The 14,420-nt window shown below is 36.6% G+C and overlaps 1 protein-coding gene across 1 annotated transcript in view; it reads left to right on the top strand.

The window, feature by feature from the left end:
* LOC128862284 (DNA-binding protein D-ETS-3) overlaps positions 1 to 14,420 on the top strand; it is a 79,921-nt gene that overhangs the window by 52,082 nt on the left and 13,419 nt on the right. Inside the window, exon 5 of the mRNA XM_054100828.1 lies at positions 2,460 to 2,649. Coding sequence (XP_053956803.1) covers positions 2,460 to 2,649 — 190 coding nt within the window. The remainder of the gene's footprint in view (positions 1 to 2,459; positions 2,650 to 14,420) is intronic.

Genomic DNA, 14,420 nt, shown 5'->3' with positions numbered 1-14,420 from the left:
TTTATGGTGAGTTAGCATGTCAAAAGCAAATTCTGAAAAAAGTAGGCGAAAAATGCTAATTCTACGGTTACGGTTGTCGACTGCGAGCCAACTAACAATACCACACTTCTGAAGTGCGGTAATGTTGAGTTGACATAAGATAAAGGATATGCTTGGAACAGGCTAATAACAATGCTCAGTGCTGCTATTAAGCAGGAGTATTTCGGTTATGGTCGAGTTGAAGTAAGAAATATATATTTTAATAAACATATTTTTATTTTGCTTGGCATTTGGGTATTTCCTTGATGTCGGACGACTTATTCGTATCACTTGACGACCAAATAAATCGTTTGGAAACATAAGTGGCTTATAAAAACGTATGCCGTTGTGTAGCATTCATAGAGTAGAGTAATTTGGTTGAAAAAAAAAATTAGATGTACTTAAAATCGCGGAGTTGGGACAATCAGTGATACACGGAAGTGATTTCAGGGTACATGTAAAAATAGGCAAAAGTTTGAGAATTTTTCTTTTCTGCAACGTTTTTTAAATCAAGTAAAATTATTAAAAATGCATGTTAAATGAGGATCAACTTTTTGTTGATTTCATTCTGACTTAAAATCCTAAATTTGCTACCATCCACGATTCCATTCCATTCGAACAATATATAAAGGGGGCTCCAAAAAACACGATTAGACTTGGTTTTAAAATAAAAGGTAAAAATTCGGTTTCACTGTTTCACAAGTTTCACTATTTTTATTTAAAATACGGCTCCTAAGGTATATGTGAAAAATGGCATCATTCAAATGTAAATGTAAAATACGCCAAACAGCCGAACCATGAATGCTTAGTTGCTGAGAACGTCAACTTTGCTCTACAGCAGCAATATTCTGAACAGAATGTATAGTTTTCGGTCTGCCAGTCCTTTTTCTATCCTCGGCAGAACCAGTTTCATGAAAATTGTCACCAAACTTTGAATTGTCGGCTCATTCGGACAATTATTTCCATAAACCAAATCGCGAATTTTGCGACATGTTGTTCTTAACGATCGACCATTTTGATGATAAGTTTTAAAAATTTTAAAGCGTTACTCTACAGTGTAAAATTTTTCATCTGCTTATTTTACAAATGCCAAAGATGGCATAAGAAAAATATCGTCTAGAAATTATACAAAATCAAATTAAATTACCAGATTTGGCCTTCAGCTATAGTAAAAAACGAAATTGACCGAGTAATTGCGGCTGCCACCGAGTACTCGGCAGCGGAATTCTGCCCGCCTATTTCATACGTATTCAAAATTCAGTCGTTTATCAGACGGCAACGAAGTAATATGAGTGAGGACTGTGTTGAATATTTTCATTACAAGGTTTGGCCCAAGGATGGTAGATTGGGTTGCTATTTAGCTATGGTGAAAACAAAAATTGTAAGGGGCAGCCACGTCACTTGGGAGATTCTGCAGACGATTTCTACACGATTATTTCACATATATTTACACAATTGTCCAATCAGCTCTTTTTGAAATAGCACAATCTCAGTTTTTTCGTAAACAAACCGCTTCGTGACCAAAGTGACGTCAGATATTCAGCTGATTCTGCCGAATGCGCTCAGAGGCTCTAAACATCTTTTCACCATGGCTTTGACCATAAGAAGAAAAACTTTGAGAGTAGTCGGCTTCCACGTTATTGGGGACTCGGAAGCAGAATTCTGCTCGCTCATTTTGTACGCATTCTTACGCCTGACCCAATAATGATAGAACAGAAGATTAAGCATTCCGAATCCGCCGTGATGTCATTTCTGCAGATAAACAAAGAAAAGGAAGAGAAATTAGTTGTTTCTGAAGAGAAAAAGTAAGCGAAAATAATAGAAAGTTCCAAACACAAGAGACTATTCACACACGCACATTTTCTTCTATGACGCCATCCTAAAAAAAGCAAATACGCACACACACATAAACACCTCCAAATATTTTTATAATTCGTGATTTCACAATTGTAGTTTGTTTAATTTAAAAATCGCACATATTAAAATCACAAGGCATTCACTGAGTTTTTACAAACAAATAATTTCTCTTCTTTTCGTTTGCTTATCTACGGAGATTACGTCATCGGTTATCAAAATCGCAAAAAATAAATTACAGCTTTTCGGAAGGCCACACCTTCTGTATTCTGTACACCGTGCACTCGCCCAATCAGTCGTTGTTTAGACGGCAACGAACTCTGTCGTAAACAAACCATATAGTCGCATAACTCCGGCTACATCAGAAAATTAGCTGAATCCTTCATAATGGCTAAAAGCCGGTTAATAGTCTGATGTTGCCCACACCTTCTGAACTCTTTTCACCAATAATACAATAATTCTATTGAAGATTTTATCAAGAACTTGATATAAATTTATATATACTTACTTGTAAGCCAATATGTACTTCCATAACTCAAATACTAAGCAGTTTACTTTCTTTACTTTTATTTCTTTTCAACAAACAGGTTCAGGACAAATACAGTTATGGCAATTTCTGCTCGAACTACTCTCCGACTCTAGCAATGCCGCCTGCATCACCTGGGAAGGCACTAATGGCGAATTCAAACTAAGCGATCCTGATGAGGTGGCCAGACGTTGGGGTGAACGCAAATCAAAGCCGAATATGAATTATGATAAGCTGAGTCGTGCGTTAAGGTAAGTCGAATGCACAACAACAATAAGCTTTTATTACGCTTATTATGACAAGCATATTTCTACGTATGATGAATGGCATTTTCTATGCAAAAGGAATTGAATAGATCGCCAAATATATATTTGTTTCCAAAACAATTGCTAAGACTTCATATTTTGACTACACAAAGCCCTGACAATCGATTGTGTCAAATCCTATTTGTAACAGACCATAATAAAGGATGTGCACATTAAAAAGACAGTTGTTATTGTGGTTTAAGTACGCCGAATTAAATGCTAATGCTCTTGTGATTGTCTGCATTCTAACGGAAGGGTAGTTTTTATACTCACCCCTCTCTGTTCGTATGCCTCCTTGGTGCTTAGTGCTTAATTAGCAATCACTGCGGCGCGCAAGTGGCCACATAGAGTGCAGGCCAAGCGATGCAGTGCGACGATTGCTCAGCTTCAACCACTTTATTAAGGTCGGTCATTAAGACACAGGATGAGCAATATTATTATGCTTGATGTTTGTGATTGGAATATTTAACCAGATTATGTCGCCTTGAATCGCAAAATGCAAGCAATCACCTATCTCGCTCTTAAGTCACCTTGCGGCCGCTTACGTGCTGGGTCACACACATGCACATACGCGTGACAATATTGTGTTGTATTGTACTGCATTCCATTTATAAATGTATGTGTGTTATTCGGTTTCTCAAAATGCGAGCATGTGCCCAATTTGCTGGCATTTATCAGGGTAATTGGGCATTGATTAGTACCGATTGATTTTGGATAAGTCGAATGCAGCGTAATTTAGCTATCAGAGAAAAAATTACTACGAAAATGTATGTTTTCTTACAAAAAAGATTGCGATATTCCTTTTCTATGATTTCTACGAGTACATCAGTGGTACATTAAAGCGTTGCGCCGCTTTTTTGTTCAAACTTAATAAATATTTATTTAGTAGCTTCCTCGGTGGGTAGGTTCGCATATGCCATATGTCATAGTTTTACTGCAAAGTGAGTAGTTATTTTCTGATTTTTTCATACACATACATACATGTATATGGCATATATTAGGGTGGAACAAATTTTTTTCGACAAGTTGTTAGCGGATTTGGATTCTACGAATTCTCCATATTTTAAAAGAAGCCGTCTTTAATTATTACGAAGTTGATAAGAGAATTATGAATGCGATATTTCTTTTAATACAAAGAATAATTTATTTTTGATATCTATTGTTTTTACGATGGTACTACAAAGTTAATGATATACATGTATATGTTAATATTATATAAGTAACTGGCGGCCGTCGTTGCCAAATGGGTTGGTGCGTGTAACCATTCGGAATTCACAGAGAGAACGTTGGTTCGAATCTCGGTGAAAGCAAAATTAATAAAAACTTTTTCTAATAGCGATCGCCCCTCGGCAGGCAATGGCAAACCTCCGAGTGCATTTCTGCCATGAAAAAGCTGCTCATAAAAATATGTACCGTTCGGAGTGGGCTTAAAACTGTAGGTCTCTCCATTTGTGGAACAAAATCAAGACGCACACCACAAATAGGAGGAGGAGCTCGGCCAAACACCCAAAAAGGGAGTACGCGCCAATTATATATACAGGGTGGGCCATATAGCGTTTGCTTTTTGAACCACCAATTTTTTGGAGAACTGTAACACAAATGACATGTCAAATGTGTTCATAATTTACTTAAAGGTTTGACATTTACGAAATGGGACGATATACGCTTGAACAAAATTGGAAAATATTGAAAACCTATTTCCAAAGTGGTGAGTTTTCTTCTTCCACGGTTACAGTAAATGGCGAGCGTTACCGTGACATGCTCAACGAGTTTTTGTTTCCAAAAATTGAAGAGGATGACATGGACGACATTTGGCTTCAGCAGGTCGGTGCAACTACCGTTTTTGAGTTCCGATATCAATTGGCCGCCGCGGAGCTGTGACTTAAGCCCGTTGGACTATTTTTTGTGGGGAGCCGTTAAGGACAAATGCTATGCGAACCATCCAGAGACGATTAATGCTTTAAAATACGAAATCGAAGTTGCCATTCATTAAATTGGAGCCCAAACAATCGAAAATGTGCTTAAAAATTGGGTTGATCGGCCTACTGTAAAGCCAGTCGTGGTAGTCATTTGAACGATATTATTTTTTATTCATAAATGACAATGTTCAATCTTCAAAAAAAAAGTTTGAAAAAATATTGATTAGTTTTTTTTATAGCCGATTCAAAAAGCAAATTTTATATATATATAATGTGTATATATTAGGTTGGGAAAAAATAAATTCATTATTTTTGCGGAAATAGTTTAAAACTGTTCTTCGATCTGTCGATCTTTAGCTCCTGGGCGATGCTACGACTACTAACGTGCCGGTCAACTTGGATTATTTCTGTGACTTTTTCGACATTTTCTTCAACATCAAAATTGCCTAAACGAACATGCCTGAATTGCCTGAATCAACGAAACCGAAATTGCACACAATTAGATGTTATAGTATCGGCACCATAAACACCATTCACAATTTCAGCGGTCTGGCTTGCATTTTTGCCTTTATCAAGGAAAAACTGTAAAATGTACTGAATTTTCTCTTTGTTGACTCCTGTTGTTATCACCATGCACCTCAAAAACAAGCAAAAAAAAAAAAACAAAACAGCAAAAGAATGTTTTTGCTGTGAAATGTCGCCTTGACAAGGAGCATAAACTGTAATTTGCTTGATCGATATTTTACGAGATATTGATCACTACAGCCAGCTACCCAGCTAATGTATTTCGTTTTCCCCGAAGTATTACATATATAATATTTAAAATAATAGAATTCACTGGCTTACTTCCATTTTTTTGTCACAATTAAAGTTTTCACATAACTTTTTGCACAAATAGTTACAGCTGATCTCTGGGGGCTCCTCTCAAAAAAGACGTTTTGCGGTGACCACTATATGTCTGAACTCTCCTCTGAAATTAAAAAGCCAAACAGATTTCGTTAAAGTAATGTTAAATCTAAAATCTAATCGAAGGAATAAGCAAAATACATTTTGTTTGACAAAATGGCGGTATGGCGGTAAAAATCGATTTTTGACCAAAATTTCTGCCTTAAATTGTTTATAAAAAAATATTTATCAGTCAAAAAAATCTTCGATTAATTACTGAAAAATATATTTAAGAAGCTCCTGTTAAAATTTATGACTAATCGGTTTAGCCGTTTTCGAGTAATGTTGGTCACCGACTTTGAAAACACCATTTTGAGAAAAACGCGTTTGAAGTTACGCCTTGTACTTTCAAACACTCGGAAACGCCTTATCAAACTTGCGTGTAACTTCGAAAATATTTACCGGAATGATATTAAATTTTCTGTGTGCATTCTTAAATATATGTACATTAAGAAAAAAATCGATATTTTGAAAATTCTAACTGTATATAACCCTTTAAAATGGCTCACCCTAATAAACATACAAATGTACGGTATGTATGCACAGACATATATTCATTTGTTTACAGAAATATGATAAGAATATACATATATATATTGTACATGCGCATGTACGGCCTTAAATTGTTGTTGCTTGTATCAAATCGAATCAGGCAACACAGCTTTCTTGCCCGATTGAAATGGTAAACTAAATCAAAATTGTGGTATGTTTGCTTTGTGCCCCTGCATTGGTGAAGAACCAAATAGAAGCAAGAGTAACAAAATCAACAATGTAATTTGAAAATTTTATTGCACAATAAATGCCCACTGTGCAATGTAATTGCATTTATAATGTAATTTTGCAAGGGTAAAGGGCGTAGATATACAATTTGTTTTTGATAAATTTCAGGTAAGTTTACTTTACAAAAATAAATGAACATGACTTGAAAAATCAATTAAATATTAGTTTAGGGGAGGAGAAATCAAATTCTAAGAAGGAATAATAAACATTAAATTCAAATAGCACCCCCATAAAGGAACATTTATGCCGTAATTGTTTTAGCAGCAGGTAGCCCTGGTAGCTAGTGCGTAAATATTAATATGATACTTTTAGTTATATTTATTAATGAAATAATGACTTCAAATACAAAACATATATTGGATTGAAGAATAAGTTCAAAGCGTTTTTACCGAAGAGTTTTATTTAAACAAAAAACAATAATTATATCACGAAATTAAACAATTATATATTCGCCGTTGCTGCTTATAACCTCTTCCCACCTCTCGACCAATTTGTTGATGCCGTTTCGCCAAAAATCACCTGGTCTGGTGCCAAGGAAGTTATTGAGCCAATTTTTAAAGACCTCTTTGTTATCGAAGGTAACGCCCTTCATATGGTTTGAGAGGGTGCAAAAAAGCTGGTAATCGGTCGGTATAATGTGCGGAAATACGGCGAATGCTGAAGGAGTTTACATTCGAGCTCCTGGAGGGCGGCTTTGATGTCTTGTGTAACATGAGGCTTGGCGCTATCGTGAAGGAGTATGGTTTGACCATGTCAATCAGGTATTTCCAGTCGAATATCCTCATTCACGCGGTGTAACTGGGCAGTGTGAGCTCCTTGTTGACCGGGGCATTCTTTACGAGCATTTTCCAGCGCCCCATGTCCTCCCAGACCCACCAAATACAAATCATGATCTTTTTTGGATGAATATCTGGATTCACTCTCGGCTTTGGTGTATCTCGTGGAGCCACCCACTCGTTTCTTTGCTTCGTATTGATGTATAGGCACCATTTCTCATCTCCCTTTACGATTCGGCACAAAAAACGTTATTTATGACCGCGAGCCGCTCGATGGCAGGCGAGATGCAGAGAGGCAATGTGAAGGCGACTTTCTTTGGTTCATGAGGCACTCAGGCTCCTAATTTTCCGGTAAGTCCCATTGAATGAAGGTGATTGAGAATCGTTTTATGATCGCAGTTCATTTTGTCCGCCAATTCACGACTGGTTGGGCGAACGTTTTGTGATTTGAGACGTTTTTCATCCAATTCACAAGGTATTCTGTTGCGGTAGGTGTCATCTACCTCAAAGTCGCCATTTTTGAGTTTTGAAAATCATTTCCGTGCTGTAGTCTCGCCTATGACACCTTCTCCATGCACGTCGCAAATGTCCCACGCTGCTTCGGCAACTTTTTGACGTCATTGAAAAGCAAAGAAGAGCAGGTGTCGAAAATGTGGATTTTTACCTATTGGATATTCCATTATTAGGCTTGAAAACTAATAAAAAATTAAACAACTCGAAAATACAATTAACATTGTTTTGTAGAGAAAAAGAGTTGTATCGAATGAATACTTAGCCTTTGCCAAACTACAAACAAATCGTTGTAAAATAGAAGAAAATACGAAAACGCTATGGACTTATTCCCCAACCTAATATAATACTTACACACTAAAGCAGTATCAGGTAATTTGTTAGAATCGTTCTGCTTTAACAATTCGGTTGATTACAATATTCAAAAAAAAAAAAAAAAACAAGAAGAAAATCAAGTTTATAACTTCCTTTAAATCAAAAGAATTTTGTGCCTGTTTTTTTTAACAAACAGTTTGCTCACATGAAAATTGATACCACATCAAGAATACTGTAAATATTCTCTAACACATTTCCCAACAGCTGTAAATTAAACAAAGCATAAGCGAAATAAAGCAGGAATATTAGCGTAAGTTACCGTAAATCTGTTCCAAAAAATAAAAGAATAAAACTAAGCAATCAGATAAATTGTACAACACCCCAAAAGCAAGATTGATTGGTAAATAAACAGTAGTATAAGAAAGGATTAAAGTAAGCTATTTAGTGACAGGTTCGAGTGCCCAACAGCCAAACAACACCAAAAGGACAAATAATACACCGTACGCTAGCAAGCACATCGATTTCTACCCCAGGCTATCAAAGGGTCCGCCCCACTTTAGGGTTAATGTCACACATTAACACATGAATAAACAACACAAATGAGGCATTAAGGCAACGACCAGACACTTTGTCGCCTAGGATGATGTACCTCCTACTCTTGAAAGGATGTGAGTTGCTGAAGTTGATGAAGCTGATGATTAGCTTTTTGTGTTGTTTGTGTAGCTTAAGCTAGTGTTAATGACAAACACTCCTACGTCACAGATGACTAGCACATACACATATGCACACACGTAATTTGGTACAACAGACACAAAGTAAATGACAAGTGTTTGCTTGAATGGTTAATTTCGCACACATGAAAAGGATGGAGAAAAAATCAAAGCATACTTTAGGGCATCATATGGAGATGGGTTGAATTTCTTAGTAAACATCAAAGTTAAATTGAGTGTTGAATGGCACAAAAATTGCACACTTCTTGGCATATCTGTCTTTGTGTTTGTGTGTTTGTGCGTGCAGATGCATTAGTGTCTCACTCAATTTCTTCATTTATTATTGTATTGTATATAAATACTAAACACACAAAAGTGAATATATCCATACAGTATTGCACATAAAATAAGAAATATTTTTCTATTTTTTCGCCTAATTGAAGAACTGGGTTTATTTTTAGGTCTTTAATATTTGTATTCGGAGTTTGCTGTAATTCAGGTATTCGTATAGGAAGTTCTTCTATCTCAATTCTACAGCTCCTATAGAGATCTCAATGCGAGACTTTGAACTTGACGGTCATAGGGATATGGTTCAATGATCCGTTAGTATTTCGATGATAGGTTTTCGGTTTATAGACAGTTTCTCTGCAAGTTTCAAGGTTCACGTGCACGCGATAGGTTAGACTTGACTTTGTGCTGGGAGTAAATAACACATGAGCTGAAAAGTCCCAGACCTAAAACTTAGATCGCACAAGTTTTATTGCATTCACCTCTTTTTCAGTTAGTATTATCCTTAAAAAGGCAGCTGGCAAAATATCACGATATTTTATTGATTAGTTGGTAAGTTATTGTGCTCAGAGTGACGCTACTGGCGCGCGAGATTACAAAGATCTTCGACTTTCTTGAACGAATATGGAGTTAGCCGTTACGTCGTAATTTAAGAGTCCTGCATGCATGTCTACAGAGTCTATTCCAAATGTCTATTCCTTAGATCTTGGTTTAAAAAACAGTTTTCTAAACTGTCTGTAAAATTCTCTCGTCCTCGCCTAGAACGATATAAGATTCCCAATCGCTTTTGTCAAGGCAATGAATGTCGATGTTGTGGCTAAAGTTGATCTGTGTATTTTTATAGCTATCTGAGAATCATTTTTAACTCAACTCACCGTTGTTTATCACAATACTGTACATGTGATAATAATGCATCACCACTCCTATTACCATTAATACTTTTGCTTTTGTCGCTGCCGCTGGCATCGACATCAAAGTGTTTGTTGACTGAAAATCATTGCCAGCAACAATTTCATTTTACAACATTTGCATACATTATCGACGGCTCCGATTTTCATTTTGCACATATCCCCGTATAGCTGCGGCTGTCAGTGCGTCAATTGTTCTTGTTGTTGCCTTGTTAAGTATGTTGTTCAAAAGAAAAAATCGAGCGTATAAAAGCGCAAAAATCACAGCTACCAAATTGGCTTAAAGATATGACAATTTTTCCATTTTCTTATCCCTTTTCTGTCTGTCGGATTTCTGCCACTTTTCTACTTGAATTGTCATTTCAGTTGAGCTCTCTTCGTCTTATTTGCATATTTGCACAATCCGTTCGAAACAGCCACAATAGCAAGTCTACAGTTGTATGTATGCATCTGTTTGCTGTATGCAATTTCGAAGCGCTTTCACTCTACACGTATGTATGTGTATGTAAAAGTGTACTTAAGTGTGTGCGTTTTGCTTTTTACTGATTGCAAATGACAGCTCAATTGGCAGCGTTTTACTCTTTTTAAGGATACTCTAAAAGGGGTAAATTGTGTAACTTTTTTTTTAGAGTTTCCATGAATATGTATGTGTGATTAGTTTGTGCTGTGTACTTAGCAAATTGGCTGTAGAATTGGTCAACTGGTATTGATTTGGGCACTTTAGTGCAAATATACAGAGCAAAAATAAAAATAAAAAAACAGTGGTGTTTGGTAAAACGCTTCCAATGAAATGTTCAAAGAACTTATTCGACCTTGTTTGATCGATAAATTCCGTGTGGCAAGCGGTGGAGTTAGCTGAGGGCTCATCTAACACTGACTTTAATAAGTATCCCAAACATTAGCAGACTGCATCCCAACAGCATCGATAAATAAATATAGACTTAACTAAAAAGTTTGCACTTACCACATGCCACACCATTCAATGAAACTTTTAGAGCAGCTGCAAAGAAGTACTGCCAAATGCCTAAGTAGAGGCTACGCAGTTTTTGACTTGGGTTGTAGATCCCATATTCCGATGCTTGAGTTTATTACATAGCCAGAAGAAATAAAAGCTTACATCTTTTTGCTTTCGAAAGCTTTTATTCCAAGACATTCTTATTTGTTGCATTAAAATGATAAATTTTTCAATGAATTAAAAAAAAAATTGTGTAATAGAAAAAAATACTGATCTCAAACGCATACGTTCTTTAAAGTTCACAACTAAATGCAGATTTTTCAATTTAAATTAAACCCTTTTTATATGAAATACATTTTTTTTTTTTCAAATAAAGCGAAACATTTTTAAAATTTAACGAAACCATTTCTAAAATAAACAAAACTTTTTTCAAATTAAATTAAACTATTTTAAAATCCAGTCAAACTTTGCGCGAATTAGATTACCTAACAAAAACGCAAATAAAGAATATGCAAACACAAAAATATAATTACGATAACAAAACATATTCCCTATATTAAGTAACAGTTCATGAAATTTAACTAACTGCTTTAGGAATTCGTACTATTTTCTTCAATTATGTTTGTATGACTCTGTGCTCGGATTTTAAACTGCTTTTTTGGCCAAAGGTTTTAATAGTTGATTTCACTACAATTTTCACTTCATTTCTTCATTCAATGGTTCCCTCGGTTTTTTTTTTGGTTCCAGTTTACGAGACAACGGCATTTGAAAATTTCCTTTGGGCTTCTGAGGTCACATAAAGAAATACCTTACATCATATGTTAAAGTTATCCGATCTAGATGATTTTCGGAAATATCTATGGTTATATTATAAAATAGTCCTGTAAATATTATGGCAGAATAGCTTTAAGACTTAGAGAGTTATTTACAAAAAGATTAAAATAGAAAAAAAAAATGCTGTTCTAAATAAGCTCTCCAAAACGAAATTTACAAAATAAATAAAATAGTTGGGAAGCCGAAGCCAATCTAACAAAACGTAAACGCCTTGGAATTTAGAAAGTCCTAATTAAGTAAGATTAGAACTTTCCCGAAATTGTGAACTTAACTACAGGGTGCGCCATCTTTTATGTCGATATGTAAACGCTGAATAACTTTGTCATTTACTAACAGATCGACTTCAACATACATGTTTTCGATACGTCAATTCAGTACGATTTCAACCACGCTTTACACCGAAATAACGCACTGAAATAGTGTTGCTATACATCGAAAATAGTCATTCTATTGTTCTAACTCAACGCGCATATCGCAAAAACTATCGCGGCAAACAGGCACCGTCTGACAATACTATTCGTCGTTTGGTGTCGAATTTTTTTGAGCACGGGACAGTAGGAGATAGTCAACATGCCGTTCATCAACAACCAAGACGTACCAATGAACTTGTTGAGCAGTGAGAGAGAGCGTTGCCCAGAAGCCAACAGTGTCGTATCGTCGTCACGCTCAGCATTATGGCGTCAGTGAAATCACAATGCGGCGCATTTTAAAAGATGATTTAAATTTGTTTCCATATAAAGCCAAACCGTCGCTCGAATGGTGGACACTGAACCCAATTTGTGGGAGCAAATTTGAATGACTGACGAGACACATTTTAACCTCTCTGGCAGCGTGAATAAACTAAATTGCCGCATTTGGGATATGAGAATTTACACGAGATCCATGAAACGTCATTGCGTGACCGGAAAGTAACTGTTTCGGTCGGCACTTGCGCCAAAACCATCATTGGGCCATATTTTTACGGAGAAAACGAAACGGTCGATGGAAACCGATATCGATGGATGTTGGCTCAACATGTCTGCCCGCAAATGCGTGAGAAAGGGTTAGACGGTTACTGGTTTCAACGAGACGGTGCGTTTCGACAAGACTGCGAATGTAACAATTGAATTTCTGCAACGAAAATTCCCGGGACGTCTAGTGTCAAAAAGAGGCGACATCGACTGGCCCCTCAGATCACCTGACTTAACCCCCCGGACCTCTTTTTGTGGGGTTATCTGAAAACTAAGCCGCAGACTATTGACCAGCTTAAGATACACATTCGCGCCAAAGTCGACGCTATAAAAACCGAAATGCTTGACAAGGTGCAAAAAGATCATTGTTTGTGATTGCTAATAAAAGTGTCCACAATGAAACTTCGTTGCCGTCTGAGCAACGAATGAGTGGACGAAGGTGTGAATATGCTTTTTTTTCTGGGCGTGGGATAGCACGCCACTCTCAAGTGGTCCTTAGAAACCAGGCCAAGCCTGTTATTTCATCGAACTCTTCGCCCCATGGGAATAACGCCAAGCATTACATCGTGGTGGAAAGGGCGAATTAGGCGGCCCTCCTACATCGTAGCCTTTCGGAGGTCCTTCATTTCTGCAATGTAGCATAGATTGTACAAATGATTCATGGTCGTAATTTCCACTAAATATGCTGCGAAGCTTCAATATAGCGCCATTGAATCGCCCACATTCGAAGAATAGGTGGTGGATATTTTCTACAACGTTTTCCCCAAAGTATTTCCGATTCGGGTTAGAAAAGATGGAGGTATGCTTTGAAACAAGCATGACCGGTTAAGAAATCAGTTAGGTAAAAATCCACTTCTACGTCTCTTCTTTCTACACATCTTCACAAATCTGGAATGCAGCGATGTGTTCAGCGCCCTTCGTTGTGTTGCTCCATCTATGCTGTCAAGTTTTGGTTCTCGTTTCCCGTGCTTCGAAGCGTTGCGTTTCATATCCAGCTAACATTGCAGCTTCGTTTGCCAATATGTCCCCTGGACGCAATCCTGCGATAATTAGAGCGCCTTCTTCTGACACAGTTTTGAAGGTGGAGCGTACCTGCTGCTTTTATACCGCGGTGTGAATATGTGTTTGGACGAGTGTGCGAAATGATTGGGCAAATTTCGACTGGCCATAAGATTGTGTTAGTGGTATACGAAAAAAAAATCAACATTGTCTTCGCTCATGCTACTTCGTTGTTATCTGCATAGATAACTAGATGTGAAACTTATTCATTTTGAGAGAGAGCGCGCCCATGAGGACGTTTCAAAACTTGGCAGCACTCACACATTATGGGATTTTGCACAGCTGATAGGCGAAATGGCAGACTGCCAGAAGAAACGCGCCAAAAATAACAGACGAAAACAGTTCGTTTTTGCTTAATGGAGAAATGACGTGTTGAAATGTTTATAATTATTTGTCTTAAAATTAATTCAATTGAAATGTAATAATTTGAATTTAAGTGAGTTCGTAGAATCCAAAGCTCGTTATATCCTTTTCAACTTCTACTTTTAATTAGTCTTATGTACATAATGTAATTTTATTGAAAACTGTGTGTTGGTTTCTGTAAATTTGTATATACGTAAATATTCTATGGTTGAAAAGCGTAGGTAAGGGAACTGAATTTGTGTTTGAGATATTTTACAAAAATTAAAGGTAATCTGCTTTTACTTATTCTGTTCGTTGCTTGAGAATTTTTTTTTTCTTACCCACTTTCTGTGTTATATAAAAAAATTGCAATATGTCATGTTTTTAATTATAACTTATGTTTTTCGCGTTCATTACTTTATTATT

Source organism: Anastrepha ludens, chromosome 4 (genome assembly GCF_028408465.1).
Source record: "Anastrepha ludens isolate Willacy chromosome 4, idAnaLude1.1, whole genome shotgun sequence".
Lineage (NCBI taxonomy): Eukaryota > Metazoa > Arthropoda > Insecta > Diptera > Tephritidae > Anastrepha > Anastrepha ludens.
The sequence above is the reverse complement of the archived record's forward strand: the minus strand, read 5'-3'. Positions and strand labels throughout refer to the sequence as shown.